This window comes from Myotis brandtii, unplaced genomic scaffold, assembly GCF_000412655.1.
Source record: "Myotis brandtii unplaced genomic scaffold, ASM41265v1 scaffold300, whole genome shotgun sequence".
NCBI classification, from domain to species: Eukaryota; Metazoa; Chordata; class Mammalia; order Chiroptera; family Vespertilionidae; genus Myotis; species Myotis brandtii.
In genome coordinates, this window is record NW_005361459.1 from 3454642 (window position 1) to 3481607 (window position 26966).

General features: G+C 42.5%; 1 protein-coding gene across 2 annotated transcripts in view; it reads right to left on the reverse strand.

Moving 5' to 3' along the window:
- Nucleotides 1-26966, reverse strand: part of F13A1 (coagulation factor XIII, A1 polypeptide) — a 195154-nt gene that overhangs the window by 115082 nt on the left and 53106 nt on the right. For both annotated transcript variants that reach the window (XM_014542409.1, XM_005869651.2), the window contains one exon: nucleotides 7434-7685. In XM_014542409.1, coding sequence (XP_014397895.1) covers nucleotides 7434-7685 — 252 coding nt within the window. The remainder of the gene's footprint in view (nucleotides 1-7433; nucleotides 7686-26966) is intronic.

A 26966-nucleotide genomic window follows, 5' to 3' on the forward strand; every position in this document is an offset into this window, starting at 1 on the left:
AGGAGAGTGAGAGTGAGATAGACACTTCAATGATGAGAGAGAATCATTGATCAGCTGCCTCCTGCACTCCCCACATTGGGAATTGTGCCTGTGACCTGGATATGTGCCCTGACCAGGAATCAAACTGTAACCTCCTGATTCATAGGTTGATGCTCAACCACTGAGCCACACCAGCTAGTTGTGCTTCCTTTCTTTCTGGAAGGTTCCAAAGCCACTGTCTTCCTAAAATGATTCAATACATTCTAGAGGCCTGCCTTTGTTCCTATTAACTCAAATGAAACAAATCCATAAAACACAGGCAAATATGTTGCATTACATTACAACTCAGATCAGCTTGAGAAGTTTATTTGATTTGTTTGTTTTGCCGTTTAAGGACTTTTCAGTATACTCCAATATCTTCCGAAGACAGGCTATTATTCCTGAAGTAACTCCACAGAGAACAGTGTCAGAGATTCTTTACTTAGCATGTGGACTCAAAGGGAGCCTGCGCCCTTGTTGTCACGCTTACATTTTTTTCAAAGAAAACTTTTGTTTGATCTTATAGTTATCAACCTGGCTTTATTTTAATTTATTTTTAATGACAGGCCTTTCCAATGCTGATTAGAACATTATAGAAGCTTCCTGGCTGGCATTTACTTCTTGTTTATCATATTACACAAGACAGAATACCAATGTTCTGGTTTTAAAAAAAAAAGAGCTTATCCATCGCAAATCAGGAATTCAACTTTCAACCCTAGCTTGTTTCTTAATTTTCTATGTGACCTTGAGAAATTTATATAACACCACGAGTCTGATTTTTCTCTTGAAATATGAGGCTAATAATCCTCTCCCTGCCTCTCAGAGTAATGGTCATCAATTCCATTAAGTAAACATTCATTGAACATTCACTTTGTGCCTAGCACCATGCTAAGCTGAATGAGAGAAGGATCCTGCTTTCCAAAACACACAATGCAGGGAGCTCCTGGCCATGAGCATTCTTTGAGGAGTATAAAAATATTACACATATAAAGAATTGTAAAACACATGAACTGGCAGATTAGTGTGATTTGACCTTGATTTTGGGGTCACTTGTATGCCATTTAAAAGAATTTTTACTTTTTGTTCTCTGGGGTCCTGTGGATTGCAATACTACAATGAATGATACTCACTTAGTGTAAAAAAATGATGAATGAGCCTCTAATGATTCTGACACTGGGAAGAGTGATATATGAACTTTTATTCAGTAAAAGGTTTGAATAAGCAAGGGCTTAAAGTTTTACATAAGCTTTATTAAAACTTCACAGAAATTCAATTAAACAACTATTTGAGTGCTATGGCATGCAAGCACTATTCTAGGGGCTAGAGAGGTCTCCTCTCTCCCCAACTAAACCAGATGCCCTTATTATATGTTCTTGTTGTGCCATGATTTATTTTAGTACTTTTACCATTTGTGAAACCTTTGTAGAAGCTCTCTGAGGGCAAAGATTGTCTATTTCACTGCCATATGCCCAATGCCTAATATAGCATTAACCCTTCATATTTGTGAGTAAATAAATAATATTGTTGTACTACCCATGGGTATTTATGTTGTCATGGGCCTGGAGGTGCAGAGAAGACATACTCTCAATATGTATGGATTGAATGGATAAATGGCTCTAGTCTGAGGGTATGAATTCTGATCTGGGTACAAGGGTTTCCAAGATAAAAAGTGTTGGTCATTGTTACCCCGAGAAATACTAGTCCTGGTGATTACTCCATTCTGTACTGAAGGGTATAAAAGACATGTATAGTTACAAAGAAAATAGTATAAGGATGAATTTCATAATAAAATACAAACTGGTCATATTTACTTACTACCTATTAAAAGCACCCAGATATTTAGAAATTTATTGATTTATTTACATTAATTGTAATTGATTTCTTGGTTTCAAGGAAAATACAAAAAAAATCACATGGAATTCATAGGTAGAAATACCAGGTGCTAATTTGATGTCAGATGCTGAGAGAGAAAAATCCACACACACATGTTCCCACAAACACACTCCAACATACACCATATAGTTTTTTGACATTTTTCAAGATGGTTTGGTGTGAGATTACATTTACAACTTACCTGTGATGGTAGGTGGTGTGAACCTAAAAAGCATTTATTTGGAATTATTAAATCAATGTGGCAAATATTCATTAAACATTAAGCATGTACTACGTACTGTGCTAGGAGCTAGATACAAGACTGAATGAGGTAAAGAAAATTAATGATGGAGAATATGGGAGGAAACAAGTCATCAAGAAAGGAAATATTCCATAATAATAAATGATGCTCAACCAATGAAATATTGGCCTGGATGAAGGACAGAGCACAGGTACGGGACATCTAAATCTTTCAGAACATACTATCTGGCACTAAGGCTAGACTACCAATCTGGAACATTCTAAATTTAAGTAGTAAAATGCATTCAATAATACAGAGTTTCTGAGTAATCAGAATTCACAAAACAGTCTGACTTACTCCTGCTGCCTTTGTGGGTACAGTTCTCTTTCCAACCTCCTGGAGAAGGGCTCCCTCATGGAACTGATCTGAAGCCCATTAGGTGCTATTAAATTAAAAAATCTAGCCAATAATTCTCCCTGCATCCACCCCTGCCCTCACTAGTGTGGTATTGCTATTGATCCCCATTAATGATTTAGTGATTAAGGATAGATCGCCAATGAATGCAAAGCAAGCTGACGGACCCCTTGGAAGACAGCTGAGCATGCTTTTATCAATAAGTACTGTACATGCCCCTAGAATTTCAACCCAGTGTCCTAAGCCACCTTGGATGCCACTTCCACATTGAGTGTGCTGTTTTCAGCATCTTGCTCAGCTTGCTCTCTTTTGACAATTTCTGACTTTCTCTTCTGTTATCTTTCCCACCTGGTCAATGGCCAAACCCCTCTCTTTTTATCTACTTTCCAATTGTCAGACCATATCTTCAAGAGTCCCTTGTTATGAATTAGCATATGCAAGCACAAAACTGGGTGACTGTCAGGCAACCATGTATTTGAGTGTGTCTGGGGTTCATGACACAGATCCCCTTTTGGGGTTATGCCTTAGCTTGTTGGCTGGGAAAATCACACAGTAAGTGAAATGAGGAGATGACTTCTTTCTCCCATTTCATTAACATTCCCTGGGAGATATCAGTGAATATTCACATCCTATCTAATAAAAGACAAAAAGGGTAATTGACCGTACCTTTGCTACACTTCCCATTGACTAATCAGGGTGATATGCAAATTAACCACCAACCAAGATGGCGGCCAGCAGCCACACAGCTGAAGCGAGCAGGAGGCTTGCTTGCTCCAGTGATGGAGGAAGCCAAGGTTCCCCGCCTGCCGCGGCCCGGCTCTAAGCTCCGAAAGCAACAAAGTTTCAATTATAGAAGCTAAACAAACCCCAGATACCTGCTTTCAGCAGGCTGAGGCCTCAGAGCTGGAGTGAGCAGCTCTCAGCTCCAGTGACAGCAATGAAGTTTCAATTATAGAAGGTAAATAAATCCCAGGATAAAAAAAAAGAAAAAAGGAAAAAAGAAGAGGCTGGGAGCTTCAGTCGCTGGCCAGCCTGAAAACGGCCCTCAGCCCCTCACCCAGGCTGGCCAGGCACATCAGCGGGACCCCCACTCTGATCCGGAACACCATTCAGGGCAAACCAGCTGGCCCCCACCCATGCACCAGGCCTCTATCCTATATAGTAAAAGGGTAATATGCAAACTGACCCTAACAGCAGAAAGACTGGGAATGACTGGTCACTATGACACACACTGACCACCAGGGGGCAGACGCTCAATGCAGGAGCTGCCCACTGGTGGTCAGGGCGCTCTCACATGGGAGTCTGACTGCAGCTTAGGTCTGCTCCCTGCTGGCAAGTGGACATCCCCCAAGGGCTGCTGGTCTGCCAGAGGGATGTCTGATTGCCATCTTAGGCCCAATCCCCCGGGGAGCAGGCCTAATCCAGCAGGTGGTCATCCCCCGAGGGGTCCCAGACTGTAAGAGGGCACAGGCCGGGCTGAGAAACACCCTCCCCCCCCCCAGTGCACAAATTTTTGTGCCCCGGGCCTCTAGTTAGAATATAAAAAGTTATTATCTGAAAAGCTGACACCAGAATTTTTCTGGAAGGATGGAATGGTCTTCAAAAAGTGTGGGGTCCCCAAAAGCCTGACTATTGGAGGAGCACAAACAGCAAAATAAAAAAGGTTTCTGAACTGCTCTGCATGAGAAAAGAAAAAGAGTTTTCTTTGAAGAGTGGACTGGAGAGACTTTTGGAGAACAAGGGAGAATAGAATGGGCAAACGAAGAGGCAGTGAGATAGGGAGAGCCTGGGGTTAGGTGTAGGGAGGACTCAACACAATTTTAAGAGTAAAAAAAAATACTCTCCTGCGTTTTGTATTTATTGATTGATGATTATTACATGAGCCAGTGGTTCTCTAAGTCTGGTCCTTGACTAGCAGCATCAGCACCTCCTGGGAACTGGTTACAAATGCAAATTCTCAGGCCCCATCCCAGACCTGCTCAACCTTCGGATGCTGCTCAGAAATCTGTTTTAACAAGCCCTCCAGGTGATTCTGATGTGCATCAAGTTTCAGAACCAGAGTAAATCTTTCCACCCCTCACCCTCCACATCAAATCGCAATTAATTTCTAGACATTCTGGAATGTTGTTTGGAGGAGCATTATTGGTTTTGAGGCAGATTGGTGTCAGCACTGGGAGAAATAGGATTCCTGGAGGTGGAGATGGAATTAAGGACAGAAACCCCTAAGGGATTTGCAGAAATGTTTGGACTTTCACAGGCCAAAGCATTGCGGGCGGCGGGGGGGGGGGGGGTTGCAGTAGTGTCCCTGTGTTCTGGGGAGCAGGGAGGACCCACCTGCCTTGTTTCGGTAGGTAAGAGGCCCACTTCCCACTCCCAACTCATGTTTAAGCCTCTAAAACTCTCTCCTTGCTTCTTGTTCTCCACAGATGACTGCTTTACACTTCACTGAGCAAAAGAGAGTCACAAAGTGGCAACAACGTCATCCTCCTCCTTGATTCTAGAAACCCATGCTTTCGCCCACCTCCTGCTTTATTCCTGTCACAATGGAGGGTGGACAGCTCCATCTGTCAAGCCCTTCAGATCTCTGTTCCCTGCATCCCTCCCCCTCAAAGATTCCATTCTGGAAGTCAGTGCTTCTCAGCCTTGGCTCCAAGTTCTCCCTGCAAAGCTTTGTAAGGACCCCAAGGCCCATGCTGCTCTCCAGACAAGTTACCTCAGGATATCTGAATGGGAGACTGAGGCATCAGTAATTTTCAAAGCTGCCCAGGTCATTCCAATGTGCATCCAAGGATCTGAGCCACTACCCTCTCTCTGGGCAGCAAGCCCTTTTTCAGGTTTGTCTCTATCACCATAAAATTATGCCTACTCTCTCCTGTTTTAAAAAATTCTCCTTTGATACTCACATTACCATCTTGGTGTCACAGGAAGTCTTCCTGACTGAAATGGCAATGCCTGTTATCTCCACTCCCTCACCTTGCATTACACTGTTGCACAAGCTCACTTCTGCTTCTTTCTCTAATAAAACTATCTTTTTTCGTTCCCTAATTCCTTGTGTATTTTTCAAACACATGGCCACTGTCTTTCCTTATCATTCAGCTCATCGGCAGCACTCCAGGGAGCTGATTGCTGCCTTCCTGCATCAACCAATGTATCTGCCTCTGTGACTGCATGTTCTTCTGATTGCAGCTCTGAAAATAGCAACCCAGTTGGTTAAACCAGATACATAGAGTAATTCTTTTTTAAAAAATATATTTTTATGGATTTCATAGAGGAATAAAGAGGGAGAGAGAGAGATAGAAACATCAAAGATGAGAGAAAATCATTGATCAGCTGCCTCTTGCATGCCCCACACTGGGGATCGAGCCTGCAACCCGGGCATGTGCCCTGACCGGCAATCTAACCATGACCTCTGGGTTCATAGGTCAATGCTCAACCACTGAGCCATGCCAGCTGGGCTACATATAGTAATTCTTGACTCCACCTCTCCTTCATCTCCCATGTTTAATCCCTCTGCACTTTCTGTTCTAAATCCAAAGTAGATCTCCAATCCATCTTCTCCTCCACTCCAGTGCTACCACTGTAGTTTCTGTTTGGTATCTAAAGTTATCTCTAACTTAATATTTTCAAAATCTTAGTTTGTCTCTGTGCCTCAGTCTTTTCCATCCTGCAAATAACATCCTATTCACTCAGTTGCAGAACGCCTTCTATCTGGTTAACAAGATGACTGTAAGCAGGAGTGCACCTTTGAACTGCGCATGGGCCAGTTAACACGATACCATCAACCTTGAACATCTGTCACATATATAAGGCTATTTGGTACAAGATAATAGGGTTGGTGGATGGGGAGTATAGAATTAGCTCAGTGCCATCTGCCAACATTTGTGGACGAGATAATTCAAAGAAAAGGTCAGTAGGATCCAGGTTAATGTTACATAGAAGTAGAAAACACCTCTCACAAACAACAGCCACTCAGAATTAGCAATACTGTTGAGTCCTTTTGGAAGATTTTAGAGAGCAATACATGTGGGGTAGATGATGTGAGAAGTCTCCCACGCGATGTCGGATTTTACATGTTTCATTACTTATTTCTCAAGATCTAAAAGTGGTTCCTTTCCCATCAGTGCTGCTGCCTCTGGAACTAAAATCAGTCCCATGCCAGAGTGGAGGCAGAAGGATAGACATGGGCATGAGGAGGAACTATGGTGTAGGACTGAGTTTTTAAACTGCATTGATAGAGAAATTCTTGGACTTGGTTTCATCTATTTAAGTAAAACTAGGTTAAGCTGCAGTAGACAGAAAGAAGAATCAAAATAGCAGCAGAGATTAAGTTGTATCCCATTAAAATAAAGTTATATGTTTGCACATCCAGACTTATGGCTTATGAAATTTGCATCCACTATGCATATAAACAAATTTATGGGATCATTGGACCTTAAGGCTGTCTATTCTTGAATTAGATAGTGAAATTAGTTCCACTATGGACAGGATCAACTTTATTGTATTTTTCTGAAGCCAGATTATGGATCTTAGTAGGTTTGAAAGTCAAGTTTCATAAGACTATTTTGTTCACAGAGAAATCACAAACACAGAGGTCATGCCATAAAAATATAATTTGACAATTAACTAATTGTGCAACTTTAGGCAATCTTTCATTTTTCCTGGAATAAATGTATAGCAGCATTAATGTTATGTATACAGGTTTTGTTCTCATATACTTTAAGGACAAATTTCTCACTTTTTTTTTCTGTCTGTTAATCGTGGTGGGGAGGGGAGTGTATGTAGAAAAGAAACATGTCTTCCACAACAATTCTGCTATAACTTCAAAAAATAGAAACATCGTAAATATATGAATTGTTTTTAATGATAAAAATAGACGCCTGCCCTTTACCTTCACACCAAGGATTGAAGAGAATGTAGGTGTCGGTTTCTGGGTTCCGGCTGGTGCGGAGTATACCATAGGGGGTCCAGACGGCAATGTACATGCGGAATTTCCCCACAATGCACTCCGGGGAAGACTGGATGGACAGCCGGACAGACCTGTCCTCTGTGCTGATGACTTTGGCCCCCCATTTGCCACTTCGCAGCTCAGGAACGACAGGAACTGGGATGTAGGTTCCCTTGTTCTCCTGAGGGTAGCGCCCTATGCGAAGAAAGAACAAGTGTAGTGTTGAGTAGATTTCACAAACCAATTTTGTCCTCACTCTGCCACCTTACAACAGAAGGTGGAAAAAAATTTACTGTATTACACTTGAAATCATAAGAATTGGGTTGAATATAATTTCTGCTCCCAACTACCTACATGATGGTAGTCCATTTTCTTAACTTCTTTGAGGCTCAGATGTGTCATGTCTAGCTAAAAAGCAATAACAATATGTATAGGAATTTTAATTGGTTGATTAATAAGATATAGAAATACTAATCTGGAATGCAAAAACAAAAACGGAGTTTATTATAGAGTACTGTGAAGTTATCATTCCCTGAAATTCTGCCCTCTAAAAAGGTAGAATTGCTTTTTAAAGGACATAAGGCAAATGTTTTATTTTTATTTCTATTCTGTATGTAATTGTATTATCTGTTATATTACCTATAATAGCATTATTTGTATAGGTTGTCATATGCAACCATTTTCATACACAACCAAAACATGTGTTTATTGTCAGTCTCATTAACATCGTAAGCTTGTGTCATAGGCTAGAATTCAGGCTTCTGAGGCAAATTATCTAGTTTCAATCTTGGCTCTGCAATTTCCCTAGCCTTGCAACCTCTGGCAAATTACTTGACCTTTACAAATCCCTCTTTTCTTCTCTTTTTCTTTATCAGCAAATGAGGGTAATAATACTATCTAAGAATGAAATAAAATAATACAAGTAAGATACATAGTACATAATTCCTCATGCATAACAACTTTTTAGCTGTTATTTCAATAGAAGATTAAATGTTGTTATATTTTACCATGTTTTCAGACTCATCATACTTTACATATAAACTATCTCAGGGTAAATCTTATTTCTCTTTATTACTCCATTTAGGACCAAATTGTTATTTCATATGTTAATCTCATAACTGTGTTTTACCAATGGGTTCCTGAAAAATCAAAGTTTCACTGTATGTGGAAATTCAACCTCCCAGCATTCTGTAACTCTCTTACTTACAGTTTAATTTACAGCTTAGTTTATAAGGTAATCAAATGCATCAATAATTTAAACTGAGGCAAACTTTTCAGTTATACATATTTCCAAAACATATTCAATATTTGATTTTTCTTTACTTGAAGAAAATACATATCAGACTAAGTGTGTACATCATTTTGATTGTAAACAGAAGAAACTTCAAGAGCAAAACTTATTCACTTTAATTGTTTTAAACAAAACATGTAAAGGATACTACATTAAAACAAACAAAAATGATGCTTCATGTTGGCATCTGCAATTGCTGAGGTCTTTTTTTTTTAAATATATTTTATTGATTTTTTACAGAGAGGAAGGGAGAGGAATAGAGAGTTAGAAACATCAATGAGAGAGAAACATCGATCAGCTGCCTCCTGCACACCCTCCTACTGGGGATGTGCCCGCAACCCAGGTACATGCCCTTGACTGGAATCGAACCTGGGACCTTTCAGTCTGCAGGCCGACACTCTATCCACTGAGCCAAACCAGTCAGGGCTGCTGAGGTCTTTAAAGTATTCTTTGGTCCATGTACTGTTGGGATAGAGCCTTCTGAGGTGTTGGTTGCCTAAGTTACTCTAGTGAGATGCTTAATCTTAATGAAAATAATTTACAGTGTAAGACAGGGAGAAAGATTAGAACCCCAATGCTTTACTGTGTTAGGGGTATCCGTTAATCACCACTCAGAATGAATGTTATTGTAAATCTGATAAAGCTTTAAAAATGGTTGTCTGCCAAGAAGTGACAGTGTCTAGATGGTGTTCTTGGGGCTACAGGTCTCAGCTTCTGAGAAACTGCATGAAATTCTACCTGAAAAAGCTGATTGTTTCAAATGCACTTCCATCCCCATATTTCCTGGACGTGCTCCTCTCTGTGTATGGTCCACTGGGGGCTTCGGGCCCCTCTGGAGGCACTGTTGCCCTCTGTACCCCCATCATTGCTGAAGTGCAGGCATCAAAGGCAATCTTGCCAGCTGAATAGGACCATAATTCACTTATTACAGTAGCTCCCAGCAGCTGATGTCACGAAATACTAGCTTGGATTTAAAATACACAGTATTAAACAGGACACAAGTTTAGTACAAACATTCAGGGATAAAGTCTATGCCTAATGACAGACTTAGATGTTTGTTTGTTTGTTTTTTAAAAAAAAGGATGAAGGAAATTTTAGAATGAATTACATAAGGACACTCCTTCGGGAATAGCAAAGAACTAGAATAAATGTGAATGTGCCGTGTGGAATGTGCCGTGTGCCATGTGCTGTGTGCTATGAACCTCAGCATCACCTTTGTACAGCATCCACTTCTGTTGGGAGCATTGAAATAACTAAGACAATCACTAGTTTCCATTACTACATTTCAAATCATGATGTCAAAGACTCATATTAAATTTGACCTATTAAATTCACATGATACAAAGAAAAGTTGTCTTTGAACCCAGACATGACCTAATTCAAAGACTAGTTTGTTTGAACATTTTTCATTTATACAACAACTAGAGGCCCGGTGCACAAAAATTTGTGCACTGGGGGGGTGGGGAGGGGGGTTCCCCAGCCCGGCCTGTGCCCTCTCGCAGTCTGGAACCCCTCGGGAGATAATGACCTGCTGGCTTAGGCCTGCTCCCAGGTGGCAGAGGGCAGGCCCAATCCCTAAGTGCAGCCCCTGGTCAGGCTCAGAGCAGGGCCGATTGGGGAGTTGGGGCGCCGCCCCGTCATGCACAGAGCAGGGCGGATGAGGGGATGATGGCTGTTTGCAGCTGGTCACACCCCCTTCAGGGTGGGGGTCCCCACTGGGGTGCCTGGCCAGCCTGGATGAGGGGATGATGGCTGTTTGCAGCTGGTCACACCCCCTTCAGGGTGGGGGTCCCCACTGGGGTGCCTGGCCAGCCTGGATGAGGGGATGATGGCTGTTTGCAGCTGGTCACACCCCCTTCAGGGTGGGGGTCCCCACTGGGGTGCCTGGCCAGCCTGGATGAGGGGATGATGGCTGTTTGCAGCTGGTCACACCCCCTTCAGGGTGGGGGTCCCCACTGGGGTGCCTGGCCAGCCTGGATGAGGGGATGATGGCTGTTTGCAGCTGGTCACACCCCCTTCAGGGTGGGGGTCCCCACTGGGGTGCCTGGCCAGCCTGGATGAGGGGATGATGGCTGTTTGCAGCTGGTCACACCCCCTTCAGGGTGGGGGTCCCCACTGGGGTGCCTGGCCAGCCTGGATGAGGGGATGATGGCTGTTTGCAGCTGGTCACACCCCCTTCAGGGTGGGGGTCCCCACTGGGGTGCCTGGCCAGCCTGGATGAGGGGATGATGGCTGTTTGCAGCTGGTCACACCCCCTTCAGGGTGGGGGTCCCCACTGGGGTGCCTGGCCAGCCTGGATGAGGGGATGATGGCTGTTTGCAGCTGGTCACACCCCCTTCAGGGTGGGGGTCCCCACTGGGGTGCCTGGCCAGCCTGGATGAGGGGATGATGGCTGTTTGCAGCTGGTCACACCCCCTTCAGGGTGGGGGTCCCCACTGGGGTGCCTGGCCAGCCTGGATGAGGGGATGATTGCTGTTTGCCGCTGGTCACACCCCCTTCAGGGTGGGGGTCCCCACTGGGGTGCCTGGCCAGTCTGGGTGAGGGGCTGAGGGCTGCTTTCAGGCTGGCGGTTGTTGACTGAAGCTCCCAACCGCTCCTTTTTTTTCTCTTTTTTTATTTTATTCTGGGCCAGCTTTAGCTCTGGCTCTAGCTCTGAGGCTTTGTATCTGGTTTGTTTGCCATTCTATAATCGAAACAATGTATAACTTCAGCTCTGAGATCCCGGCAGGCTGAAAGCTGGTTTCTAGGGTTTTGTTTAGCTTCTTATTTGCAACATAGTACATTGTTGCTTAGAGTTGCAACTCAGAGGCTGGCAAGTGAGGCGGGGAACGTTGGAGTCTGCAGTCACTGAAGCAAGGAAGCCTCATGTTCGCTTCCAGCTGCCTGGCTGCCGGCCGCCATCTTGGCTGACAGTTAATTTGCATAAGGATATGCTGATTAGCCAATGGGAAGGGTAGCGGTCGTACGCCAATTACCATGTTTCTCTTTTATTAGTGTAGATGTTGCCGACTATGTGGTAGGAGCTATTCTAAGTGCTAGGGACACAGCAGTGAAGGACAGACTCCTTCGATCACAGAAAGAGCCAGTCCCTAGGCTGTTTATTATGTGCCCGTTACTGCTTCATTACTTAGGACAAACTGTGAATGTGGGGGGATCAGTATCATTCTAGTTTGATAAAATAGAAAACTAAGACACAGGGTTGTTCAAGGTGATGCAGCTAGTAAGTAGTGGAATTGAGATTTGAACCCAGTCAGTAAGGCTTGAGAGCCTGTGATGTTAGCCATTGCTCCACAGCAGTTGTATGCATAGAGAATGCTTTGCAGTTGGTGAGAACTACGTTCAAGTTATCACTTCACAGTTAGTTATTGGTGATGCTTTGGGCAGATTTCTTAATTGTCTGAGCTTTCATTTTCTTGTCTCTTTGCAGTTTAGTTCTAGAAATGGAAAGAAAAGAAATTTTAAAATATAATGGAAGGCCCGACTGGCATGGTTCAGTGGATGGAGCATCATCCTGCTGACTGAAGGGCCCTAGATTTGATTCCTGGTCAGGGCACATGCCCAGGTTGCGGGCTCCATCCCCAGTGTGGGATGTGCAGGAGGCAGCCAATCAATGATTCTCTCTCATCATTGATGTTTCTATCTTTCTCTCCCTCTCCTTTCCTCTCTGAAATCAATAAAAATATATTTAAACAATAAAATATAATATAATGGAAGCTTTATGCCTGGCATGCCATATGGAGTGACTCAGGATATATTTATTGTTTGGTGTTTGAAACCGCTCCTGGAAAGTAAACATAGAAGGAAGAAGAGACCATTTTACCTGCTCTGGTTCTAAATCTGGAGAAAGGTGGGTGTCCCAGGGAAAGACAGTCACTTTTGTTGAGGGGACTATTGCGGCCACGGGGAAAGCAGCCTCTGACCTAAGTGTGGGTGTGGGCTAAGCACTCGTCCTCTCTCAACTAAACCTTCACTTAAAGTGCGGAGAATCGTGGTCATAGTTTGTGACGAGAAGGGCAGCTCAATGAATGGCAGTCATCACTGCTACCCCCCTTCTCTCTGGCTTTCTGATTTCTCAGCTCCAGGAGTTCCAGGAAGCCAGGATGGGTTCACCAACTTCCAATGAACCTATAGAACCCAAATCTGCTTTCAAGGGCCTGTTTACATCCCAAAATCTGGAGCTGACTAATATTTCTGTCAGGAGAACTTATACAGGCCACACACACATGTACACACACACACACACACACACAACACACACACACACACACACACAATGATGTTCATTATTAACCAAAAAGCCTTAATGATTCTAGAATTATCACAAAAGAATCACCTGAGACCTGTAACTCACTCATAATTTCTGACTTCCTTAATCATTATGGTAACTGTAATCTCCATTCATGCCCCAGAACGGGAGCTGGCTAACTAGAGTCCAGGGGCCAAAGGTAGCTTGCCATCTATTTGTGTGAATAAAGTTTTATTGGGAGACAGTCCAGCTCATTCATTTGGGTATTATTGTGCTACAGCAGCAGAGTTGAGTAGCTGTCACAGAGACCATATGAGCTGCAATGCCTATTTGTATTTAGTATATTTAGTATGTGGCCCTTACAATAAAACTTTGCCCACTTTGCCTTAGAGAATTTTACAGTTTACTGAGATGATTTATTATAGACACAGAAGTCTAAGACTCAGAAGAAAATACCATCACCTAGTTTTTCCTTCCAAAGAAAGATTTGTTATTAAACCAACAACAAACATCTGCCCTATTATTAGGTCAACATTTAGTTTCCTTAAAGCCTGCGAGTTAAATTCCTCAGTCTTGTTCCACTATACATAGCTAAAATATTCAATTTTATTAGTGTAAACGCTGTCAAGGCCTTTCACATGGAGATGGAAATAAAGTGACAGGAGTAAAGGTTTGTTTCCTTGGGTCCCTACAACAACCCTGTGTGGGAATTTTCACGGGTGGGAAACTGAGGCTCCATGAGCTTGTCACATGCAGGACATCATGTAACAGCGAGCGTGGAGGCAGGACTGGGACCGAGTTCTCTGCACTGTGAAAGCTGTTCTCCTTCCTCAGCACCATGCTGCTTCCAGGAAGGTGAGCGGGAGGGTGCTGGAGGGATTAGGAAGATGAAGGAAGCCAAGAGGAAAAGAAAGTGGGGAAATCTGAAGGATATGAGGCAAGAGGAGAGTGAGGGGATACACGATGGTGGGTAGTAGATGTGTACGTCAGAAAGAAGTTTGGATCCAAGGGCTTACTGACTGGTGGCGAGAAAGAAGACCCTGCACAGAGGGTCTCAGGGCTCCTAGGGAGCTGAGTTGGGCAGGTTTCTAGAGTGAGGGCAGTGACTGGAGGGAGAAGGGGGAGCAGCACCGATGACAGGTCAGGCCACGTGGCACCAGACAGGCAGATGGAAGCGAATCAGGAACAGACGGTGATTACACTCATTCCAAAGGGAGAAAAAAGAATCCACATCTGCAGGCCTTTTCATATTCACTGTATGGGAAAGCTGATTATTGATGTGAGACCTGACATGTCAATAGCACCTCAGGGTATTGTCGCCTGCTCTGTTACACCATGTTTAATTCTGAATGTAATGATTTCAGTGGCAGCACTGGGGAAGGATTTGCCATGATTGAATTGTGAGCAAGGAAACTGTGACAGAGTAGTATTTCATTTCACTAAAGAGCCCTTCTCACCCCCAGGACGTGGCATGTTTAAGAAACCACAATCGGGCTGCACTCCGGAGCACCCATACATCAACATCCATGACTGCCGCCTATCAACTGTCCTGGACCAGCTTGGGCGAAGCCTGCCGTACTCAGGTGAACGTGTACACACGTTTGCTGATGTGTATAATGCCTAGAGAGAGGTTTTGTTTTCCCCAACCCCAAATTGTGTAATTTTTGTGTTTAAAAATCTGAGCAAGAAAAATAGAAGCAGGAAATTTAATATCTCCAAAAGATCCTCATTTTATTTTCAATAATATAGACTACTAAACATGAAAAATATAATTACAAATTGCCTTTTTTTCATACTTATCTAAAATTGGTGCCATCTTCCCAAATGATCTAGAAATTAACATACACTTTTAGTTTAAATGCTGGTTTTAATCTGTAAATTATATTTGAGGCCACAGAAATACTATTTATTTGTAAGGCAAAATTTGGCTGGATCATATGCCTATATTGGAAACCCATCATGCTTTCTTTAATCACACTCTCTCCTTACACGTAACTGTAGGAATACAGAGAAATGCAACTATTTTAATTCCTTACTCCATCCTCCCGCCTGCACCTCCCCCCCCCCTGGAATCAGGCAAAAGATGGTGAAAATATTTCATTCCTTTAAGATTTTATTCTATACCAACCTTGGCTCAATGGGCCTGAGCTTTTTCATGGCTTATTCACATTAGTGTTTCTTCCAAGTTAGTAGGAGAAATCTACCTCCAGCTCAGACTCAGCTCTGTGATTTTGGGGAAAATCCACTCTGAAACATTCATTTCATACCTGAGAACCCACTGCAGGCAAAGCTCTACATAGGTAGTAACCCACAGAGGAATGTGTTGCATTTCACAAATTAATTATTTTTTATTCATTTGATGGCTTTGCAATATTTTCACATTAAAAACACAACATCCTATGTGGTGATTAGGTTCCCAGGATGGCCACTAATTAGCACATAGGATGGTCAGTACCAGTGAATATTGTTGCTAATGGAATGATTCGGACTTCCCCTCACTCGTGTCTAGAACCTGGAAGGATGTACTCAACATGGAGAAGTAGGTCCCAGCAGCTGACAAACACACACCTGTCAGTCACTTTCTCCTGATGCTCTGACATGAAGAAGCTCCTACCTACATCAGGGCACCCCGATTTCCCTCATCTCGTGGGCATCTCAACTGTAAATCAAGTGGCCATGATCTGTGGTCCCCATACTATACTTAGTGATAGCAGCACTTCTGGTTGTGCAAGTCTTAATTAATCACCGGAAAACCCCAAACAAAACCTTTTTCCTTTATTTACTTAGACATCTATTTTTCTCATTGAATTGAATTAAAGACATTATCTTGTTTGTCCTTATAGCCCCACAGGATGTCACAATGCCTTACACCGAATGGATGCCAATACATGTCAATGGGACTGAACAGAACCTTTTGCAGATGCCCAGTCCCCTTAAACTCATCAGAGAGACTTGAGAAGGCCTGAGAGGAGATGCCTGCAGCAAGCCCACCATCACTCCAACCGCCCTTCACACGAGATAAAAAATTCTACTTCTAGACTTTTTCTTTCAGAGGGTGTTTTCCATTCAGATATAAATACATTTAAGCTGAACTCTGACTCCACCTAACTGCAGACTTTCTTTAATAGTGAATTCTTCTAAAAGGATTGTCTCCAAGGAACTCATGAATATGTCATGTCTCCAGCTGGTAAGGTAAATTTCATGATGTTCATTCATTTTTCCATTTGATTCATTTGTTTTTTTCCCAAGACACACCATTCATGTTCAAAGTAATCAATCTATTTCCAAATGGGCCCTGGAAGGATTTCTGTGACAGCGTGATGCATTGGGCAGAGCTGGAAGCATGAGGCAGTGCCTTGTGAAGGGAAACAAGCTTGTTCCAACAGCCCCAGGATGGAATGCGGATGCAGAGACCAGGATGGAAGAAGTCCCTGAATAGTTTTTAGAAACATCAGGTTACTAACTACAAAGACCAACAACAACACCAAAAAAAAAAAAAAAAAAAAAGGAAACAATCAAACAGGCACAGAAAACTCAGATGATAGCAACAAAGAGGAGAGAAACAAAAATGGTTAAGCAAGAAGGCCTGCGAGGAGATGCCTGCAGCAAGCCCACCATCACTCCAACCGCCCTTCACACGAGATAAAAAATTCTTTTTCTTTCAGAGGGTGATTTCCATTCAGATATAAATACATTTAAGCTGAACTCCGACTCCACCTAACTGCAGACTTTCTTTAATAGTGAATTCTTCTAAAAGGATTGTCTCCAAGGAACTCATGAATATGTCATGTCTCCAGCTGGTAAGGTAAATTTCATGATGTTCATTCATTTTTCCATTTGATTCATTTGTTTTTTTCCCAAGACACACCATTCATGTTCAAAGTAATCAATCTATTTCCAAATGGGCCCTGGAAGGATTTCTGTGACAGCGTGATGCATTGGGCAGAGCTGGAAGCATGAGGCAGTGCCTTGTGAAGGGAAACAAGCTTGTTCCAACAGCCCCAGGATGGAATGCGGATGCAGAGACCAGGATGGAAGAAGTCCCTGAATAGTTTTTAGAAACATCAGGTTACTAACTACAAAGACCAACATGACCGCCTGATGCTGACCGTCCTCATGAAAAACACATGCCTTCGATGGCCAACCAAGGCCATAATCTGAATATGAAGAGATGAGACCCTGGCTCAGGTGGCTGCCAGCAACAGAGAGAGGAAGGAAAGGACAGCAGATAGAACCTTCAACAGCACTGAGATAAGAGTTTCTTCATCTGTGAAATAAGCGCTCCTCTGACAAATTTGACTCACATTTGAAATGTGCCCACAGTATGTCAGGCTATAGCTGGGATTATTGGCCTGAGGAGCAAGGTGTGGTGGGGTCTTCGGAAACATAAATTGTCACAACTGGTGGGTGTAGTAGAAACCCTGAAACTGCCTACAAAAGTCTGAAAGACCCCTCAGAGAATGTGGCTTTGAAATATGATTTTAAAGGTGGACAAGGTGGGGAGGAGCCTTCCTCACAGAGAGAATAATGCAAGCCTGGAGCCTAAGGGAGCCAGGAGACTCTCAGGACACCTGTGGCAAGAGAAGCAGCTGACTTGGACAGGAAAGCCCCGGGACCTTTGATGCCGTGCAGAGGTGTTTCGGCTGCATCCCAGGAGGGGCTGGAAATGGGGCAGGAGCCACTGAGACGCTCTAAGTGGCCTATGAGATGTGCACTTACTTCAGAGGATCACTGGCTGCAGGATGGAGAGTGATCAGGAGGGGGCAAGAGCAGAGCCAGGAAACCAGTCAGAGGCTGCTGAAGTTTTCAGGCCAGACATGACAGTGCCTCCAAAGGGATAATGATTGGCTCTGGCAGGCGGTAAGTGGAGGCGTACAGAGTAGAAGCAGGGAGCTGGGTCAGAAATGAGATGTTGGCTCTGAGTGAAAGGGGCTGAGCCAAGGATAACCTCAGGTTTGGTTCATTCTTCACCAAAGAGGTTGTGAGCGCCGACTAGTTGCCAGGCACCGTTTTAGATGTCGGGCATACAAGCAATCTCTTCTAACCCTAGGGGTCATGACTAAGCTGAGGGGCTGAGCCAAGGATAACCTCAGGTTTGGTTCATCCTTAACCAAAGAGGTTGTGAGTGCCGACTAGTTGCCAGGCACCATTTTAGATGTTGGGCATACAGCCACGAGAAAAAGCAATCTCTTCTAACCCTAGGGGTCATGACTAAGCTCAAAGCCTGGATGAGCATGCTGTTTTGAAGAGTTTGCTCCAAAAATTAGGGACTGGTGTGGTTAACCGCTATGCGGAATTACTCATGAAGCTGGTGTTCTGGAAATTCCCTTAGCCGCATGTGTATGTAACCTCATTTGAGAGAAGACAGAATATCTTTAGTCTTTAAGAAAAAAATAATTAATGTAACATCTCAACTATTTAGACAAACTTGGTTATAAGCATAACACTACACTGCGTATTTGTTTATAGCACTGATCCAATTCCCAGGGAAAAGGAAGAGCAGGAGCTAGAGAATTTTAATTTGAGTTCCAGATTGTACACTGCGGACTAGTAACTACTGTCTGTGTTTATCTACTGTGCCACCTGACTGCCTGGTTGCTCTCTGACCCAATGCCCACACCTTCCAGAACCCTCTTTTTGGTTCCACAAGAAGCCCTATTCCCAGGCTCCTTTACCCTCTGGCCTTTACTTAGTTTAGCCAGTGAGAGGCTTTGGAGGCAGAGCGGGGCAGGCACCAAGGTGAGTCCCCTTCTCTCTCCTTCCTGAGAAGCCAAGTCTCCTCCGTGCTCCCCTGCTGTGGCTCCAGCTCTTAGCTGGCTTCTGGGTTTTGGTGGGCCCTCCTCCTCCGTGTGCCTCCCGTTCCAGGTGTGGTGGCCGTTTTTTTTCTGTTACTAATTCCTGGGTTGCTTCACTGTGTCACCTGTCTGACTTCTTAGTTGTTCTCTCACCAGCATAAGCAATTCCTTTGAATAAACAAACTTCTGTTGATTATAAAACTAGAGGAATTTTTATTTTATTGTCTGGACCCTGCAATGCCTCAGATATTGTACTAACACTCTATATTGGCTTTAAAAGTTATATCTATTTTATATCTGGGGACACTGGGACTCAGAGAACTTAGTAATTGGCTCCAAGTTACATAGTTCTCAAGTTGCCGAACAATGATTTGAACCCAGGTCTGTTCGGGCCAGTAGTCATGATTAGAGAAGCTAATGAAACACTCAGTCTATTTTCCATATGTAAAGTGGCAATTATAAAAGGTGAGAATTAAATAATAATATATTTGAAGGCCATGTCATGAACTGAACAAATTATTATTACTCTCATTTTTATATGGTATCTGTGGTCACAACAGCAAAGAAAACTTACTACACCTATTTTATTTTTACTTCTGAGCATGACCACATGAGTAGTAAAGAAAGGGGCTGGGTTTTGTGCTACAGGCAATTATTGAGCACCAAACCCAAGTCGAAGATGGCTGCAGAGCTGCAGCCTGTGTGCCGATGTTCCCAGCCAGGGACCAGATTTACTTCTCAACTAAGGAGCAATCAACTTGAAAAACCAATTGAAGAGTAGCTGATCAGAGATATCATATGTAAGGAGCACTGAAGAATCCACATGGAGACTGGTAAGAGGAGTGTAGTCAAGGAAAGGAAGAGACCCCCTCAAGCAGGTGCGATGGCTAAGAGGCTGGAGGATATCATGGCTGCAAACCTCCCTCACCCTGGGAGTGTAGGGTCTCAACCCCTTGCAGGGATCCCAAACCCAGAACAGCAGAGACTGGAAGGAGAGCCCGCGTAGCGTCGTAGCATCGGGCAGAGGGAACCAGGGGGATTCTGTCTGCCTGAGAGACTTGAATCACACCTTCCCAGTGGAGGAGCACTCCTGTTGTTCCCAGTCCCAGCTTAATAAATTCGCTCTGGGCTCTGACTGCTGGAGAGGCTGCACTGCCACGTTTGGGCCCAGGGGAATGATCTGCAGGCACACCGAGCAGTGACCTTGAGGGACCCTCTACTTTCTTGAAAGGCAACGTGCAGAGCCCTAGTTAGTGACTAAACTGTTTGGCTTGGGGAAAGGAGAAAGGTCTGTCCCACCTGGAGCACAAGGTCGGAACCCCTCCCCACACCTGTGGAACTGCCCAGGCTGCCCCAGCCGGCTGGGTCGGTGGCATGGGGCAGTGACACAGGTCTGGAATTTTGGGGCTACCCTGAAGAGTTTGGAGCTCAAGTGGAGCAGGAAATGTTGGTCCCCACTTTGCTGAGACCAGCTGAGGAGAGAGATCAGAGTCCTGTAAGGGGCTGATTTTCTACCCTCTCCTGCTTGGTTTGGTGGCAAGAGAGCACTGGTACCACTCAGAGCTGGGATTTTTGGATTCTGTCCCCCAGAAGGCTTCTGTCGGGGAGACAGATGGCCAAGTGCTGAACTCTGTGGCTGTACCATAGGAAGGCTGTTCCAAGCTTCCTGTGAGTTCAGCCAGGCAGCCTCTGGAAGGAGAAGTAGAGCCAGTCCCCACCCCCTGCAGGCTGTGAATACCATCCCCAACAGGAGACTGTTTGGTTCAGCTCTGTAAAGTCCTGAATACCCCCACTGGGTGCAGTTCTGTGCCGGCTTAGAGAGGAACTCAGACCCAGACATTCAAAGTATGAGACCCTCAGAGGCTTTTGTCTGGAACCAGGAGGAAGTGCTTACCCCTCCTGCGGGTTGGGCAGGCAACATTCTGAATCAGAGACTCTTTTGATCTATCCCCTTGAGCCCAGGGCAGCTGAACCTGCTCTTGCAGAGGAGACTGCAGGCTGTACCCAACCTGAACCTGCAGCAAGTGCCCTTAAGAAATAGAGTTAGAGTCTGTGGTAGACTGGGGTGTTTGGCTTTGAAGCAGAGACTAATTTCCCCTCATTGAGTGCCTGACTGTGTAATCTCTAAGCAGGGGGCCCACTAGCCAGAGCTAGGCTAGACTGAGTTCGTCCTAAAGACTCTTTGGAAGGCTCAGGAGGAAGACTCGGGAGGAGGTGGGCTAGCTTATAGGTGGGTGCAGACCTCAGGGAGCCTCAGTCCAACCACACATCTGCCCCCAGCTCTAAGCTAAAAGAAGCCTATAGATGTTATTTGTAACGGGCCTTGGGCTGCCTGTGCATAGTTACCACTCTGTTCACTGTGTGTTCATGGGAAGGGTTAGGGTTGAGCATCAACTCATGAACCCAGAGGTCACAAGATTGATTCACAGTCAGGTTGCAGGCTCAATCCCTAGTAGGGGGCATGCAGGAGACAGACTATCTATGTTTCTCTCTCATCAATGTTTCTAGCTCTCTATCCCTCTCCCTTCCTCTTTCTCTAAAATCAATAAAAAATTAAAAACAAATAGGAGGATAGTTTAAGGACAATATGAAACACAACAATATCTGCATCATAGGGGTATCAGAAAGAGAAGAAATCAAGCAAAGGGTAGAGACCCTGTTTGAAGAAATGACAGATAACTTCCCTAGCCTGGTGAAGGAAAAAGTCACACAAGTTCAAGAAGCACAGATGAACCCAAAGAGACTCACACCAAGACACAGCATAATGAAAAATGGTCAAGATTAAAGACAAATAAATAATCTTAAAGGCAGCAAGAGAAAAATAGTCACTTACTTAAAAGGGAATTCCCATAAGGCTGTCACCTAATTTCTCAACAGAAACACCTCAGGCCAGAAGGAAATGGCATGAAGTATTCAAAGTAATGAAAAGTAAGAACCTGCAACCAAGACTGCTCTATCCAGCAAGGCTATCATTTAAAATCTAAGGCAAAATAAAGTGCTTCCCAGATAAAAGAAGAATAAAGGAGTTTATTAACACCAAAGCATCATTGCAATAATTGCTAAAGCGACTGTTATAAAAATAAGAATAAAGAGAGAGAGACAGACAGACAGAGACACAGAGAGAGGAACATAGGCATAAAGAAAATACATGGCAATAATAAAGACCTATCAATAATAACCTTATATGTAAATGGATTAAATGATCCAATCAAAAGATATAGGTAGATGAATGGATAAGAAAATATGACAAATATATATGCTGTCTACAAGAGATCCATCTCAGAACAAAAGACTCACACAGGATGAAAGTGAAAGGATAAAAAAAATTTCCATGCAAATGGAAACAAAACAAAAGTGGAGGTAACAATACTTATATCTGACCAAGTAGACTTCAAAACAATGACCATAACAGAAGGCATAGAAGGTCACTACATAATTCTAAAGGGATCATTCCAACAAGAGGATATACCATGTTTAACATACATGCACCCAATATAGGAGAACCTAAATATATGAAAATCTCTTGGTGGACATTATGAGAGAGAGCAACAGCAATGTAGTCATAGTAGGGGATTTTAACACCCCATTGTCATCAATGAATAGCTTTTTAAGACAAAAAATCAACAAGGAAACAACAGCCTTCAACAACACACTAGATCAGATGATTTAATTGGTATTTATAGAACATTTCTTCCCAAAGCTGCAGAATACAGATTCTTCTCAAGTGCACATGGAACATTATAACAGATAGACCACAAATTAGGACACAAAATAAGACTTAACAAACTGAACACAATTAAAATTATATTAAGCATTTTCTCAGATCACAATGTCATAAAACTAGAAATCAACCATGATAAAAAAGCTCAAAGATATTTAAACATATGAAGGATAATAACATATTATTAGACAATTAATATGTATGATATCAAGGAAGAAATAAAAAATTACCTGGAGGAGACAAATGGAAAGGAACACACAACAACCCAAGATCTATGGGGCACAGTGAAAGCAGTCCTGAGAAAGAAGTTCATGGCATTACAGGCTACTTAAAAACAAGAAAAATCTCTAATAAACTACCTAACCTTATAACTAAAAGAATAGAAAAAACAACAACAAGAAAAGCCCAGAGTAAGTAAAAGGAAGAAAATAATAAAGATCAGAGTGGAAATAAATGACATAAAAAACTATATATATACTAGAGGCCTGGTGCATGAAATTCATGCACTCAAGGGAGGGGGGGAGGGTCCCTTCAGCCCGGCCTGCACCCTCTCACAGTCCAGGAGCCCTCAGGGGAGTGGGCCTAAGCCAGCAGTCAGACATCCTTAGCGCTGCCATGGAGGTGGAAGAGGCTCCCATCACTGCTGCTGTGCTCACCAGCCGTGAGCCTGGCTTCTGGCTGAGCTTCACTCCCCCTGTGGGAGCACACTGACCACCAGGGGGCAGCTCCTGCATTGAGCATCTGCCCCCTGGTGGTCAGTACACATCATAGCAAGCAGTTGAGTGGTCTTAGCATATCATTAGCATATTATGCTATGATTGGTTGAATGGCCGATCAGATGAATGGACAATTAGCATATTAGGCTTTTATTATATAGGATGATAAAGACACTACAAAGAAAGAGAACTACAGGCTAATATTCCTGATGAACATAGATGCTAAAATCCTCAACGTAATATTAGCAAATAGGATCCACCAATACACTAAAAAAATTAATACACCATGACCAAGTGGGATTTATTCCGGGGATGCAAGAATGGTTCAATATTTGAAAATCAATAAACATGATATACCACATAAGCAAAATGAAGGATAAAAATCATATGATCATATTAATAGAATCAGAAAAAGCATTTGACAAAATCCAGCATGCATTTATAATAAAAACTCTCAGCAAAGTGGCTATATTGGGATCATACCTTAACAATATAAGACCATATATGACAAACCTACAGCCAACATCATACTCAATGGGCAAAACTTAAAAGCATTTCCCTTAAGATCAGATATAAGATGGATTTCCTCTTTCACCACTCTTATTCAACATAGTACTGGAAGTTCTAGCCCAAGTGAGCAGACAAGAAGAATAAATAAAGACATCAAAATTAGAAAGGAGGATGTAAAACTGCCATTACTCACAGATGACATGATATTGTACATAGAAAACCCTAAAGACTCCACCAAAAAACTACTAGATCTAATAAATGAATTCAGCAAAGTTGCAGGATACAAAATCAATATCCAGAATTTGGTGGCATTCTTATACACTAATAATGAACTCTCAGAAAGAGAAACTAAGACTACAACTTCATTTACTCTTGCAACAACAAAAACATAAGGAACCTAGGAATACATTTTATCCAAGGAGGTAAAAGACCTATACCCATAAAACTATAGGACATTGAAGAAATAAATTAAGGAAAATACAGTTAAGTGGAAGCACATAACATGTTCATGGATTAGAAGAATCAACATAATTAAAATGTCCATACTACCCATAGCAAGCTATAGATTCAACATAATTTCTATTAAAATACCAATGCATCTTTCAAAGATCTAGAAAAAAATATTTCAAAAATTTATATGGAACAACAACAACAAAAACTAACCCCTGTTAAGTTGCAATAATGAGAAAGAAGAGCAAAGTTGGAGGGATCACAGTACCAGATACCAAAGGCATATAGACCAATGAAATAGAACAGAAAGCCCAGAAATCAATCCACGATTTATGGTCAATTAGTATTTGACAAAGGAAACAATAGCATACAATGGAGTAAATACAGACTCTTTCAATAAATGGTGTTGGAAAAATTGGACAGGTACATGCCAAAAAAATGAAGCTAGACCACTAACTTATACCCTGTACAAGAAGAAATTCAAAATGGATAAAAGACTTAAATGTAAGTCATTCAACCATAAAAATTCTAGAAGAAAACATAAGCAATAAAATTTCAGACATTTCTGGAAGCAATATTTTTGCTGATATGTCTCCAAGGGCAAAGGAAATTCAGGAAAAGATAAACAAATGGGACTATACTAAACTAAAAGTTTCTGCACAGCAAAAGAAACCATCAATAAAATGAAAATAGAACCCGCTGTATAGGAGAACATATTTGGCAATGATACATTCAGTAAGGGGTTGATTTCCAAAAATATAAATAACTTATACAACTCAAACAATTCAAAAATGAGCAAAGGACCTAAATAGACACTTCTCCAAAGAGGACATACAGATAGCCAATAGATTTATGGAAAAATGCTCAAAGTCACTAATCATAAGAGAGATGCAAATTAAAAGTACAGTGAAGTATCACCTCACACCTGTTAGAATAGCTACTAATAGTTTGTTAATAAATTACTGCAGTGCTCTTCCCCCCAGGTTTACAGGGCTCATTTCCTCACTTCCCTTACATCACTGTTCAAATGTCACCTTAACAGAGTGTCCTGCTCATTCAGGATAATAGTTTGTTAATAAATTAACAAACAATGAGTGATTCAGGCTGATGCAGCCACTATGGAAAGCAGTATAGAGTTTACTCAAAAAATTAAAAATGGAACTGCCTTTTGATCCAGTGATCCCACTTCTGGGAATATATCCTAAAACTCCAGAAACACCAATCAGTAAGAATATATGCACCCCTGTATCATAGCAGTGTTATTTACAATAGCCAAGATCTGGAAACAGCCCAAGTGCCCATCAGCAGCTGAGTGGATAAAATAGCAGTTATACATTTACGCAATGGAATAGTATGCTGCTGCAAAAAAGAAGTATCTCCTACCCTTTGCGAAAGCATGGATGGACCTGGAGACTATAATGCTGAGTGAAATAAGCTAGTCAGAAAGAGGCAAATACCATATGGTTTCACTTATATGTGGAATCTAATAAACAAAATAAACTGATGAACAAAATGGAACCAGATATATGGGAGCATGGAACAGACTAATGGGTACCAGAGAGGAGGGGATGGTGGTGACTGGATAATGGCAGTGAAGGGATTAGCCAAAGAACCTATTTGCATACCTAATGGACACAGACAATAGTGTGGTGAAGGCCAAGGGAGGGGGAGGTGGGGCTTGGGTGGAGGGGATCATTAGGGGGGAGTAGGGGAGAGGACATCTGCAATAGTGTCAACATTAAAAATTTTTAATAAAAATATAAATAAATAAAAAGTTAACTCAAAACAAAAAAATCATTGAGCACCATGTAATTGCCAGCCACAGTTCTAGATACTGAGAACACAGCAATGTCAACACAGATATGTTCATAGAGCATAAACGTGAACTTATATGATCTGTTTACCTCTTGTAGAGGTAAAGAGTTACTAAGCAAATACATATATACTATGACAAATGGAGATGAGTGCTATGAAAAAATAAAGTAGCTTAAGGGGACAGAGATTGATGAGGGTGGGTGTGCTCATGGGGAGAGAGTGGCCAGAGCAGGACACTCTGTTAAGGTGACATTTGAACAGTGATGTAAGGGAAGTGAGGAAATGAGCCCTGTAAACCTGGGGGAAGAGCACTGCAGTAAGTGCTAAGGTCCTGAGGAAGGCGATACTCGGCATACTCAAGGAGAGCGATGTGCCTAAAGCAGAGGGAACTAAAAGGAGACCCATAGGGGTTAAGGTCAAGGAGAACTAGGATATCAAATCAGGCCTTGTAGGCAGCTGTCAGGACTTAGGAATTTATTCTGATTGATTAAAGTAGTCACTAGAAAAAAGACATGGACTACATTAAGTTACTTTAAAAACCACTTTGATTGCTGTGTGAAGACTGTAGAACAGTGGTTCTCAACCTTGGCTGCACATTAGAATCACCTGGGAATCTTTTTAAAATCCTGATTCCTGGGCCTCATCCTCTGGAAATTCTGTTTCTTTGTTATGGGGTGAAGGCACAACATTAATAACAAAGAAACAGAATTTCCGGAGAATGAGGCCCAGAAATCAGGATTTTAAAAAGATTCCCAGGTGATTCTAATGTGCAGCCAAGGTTGAGAACCACTGCTGTAGAAGAACAACTTGATTGCTATAAAGATCTCTTGACTTTCCATAATATTCTCATTTTTTTTTTGTTTTTAAAAAAATATATTTTATTGATTTTTTACAGAGAGGAAGGAAGAGGGATAGAGAGTTTGAAACATCGA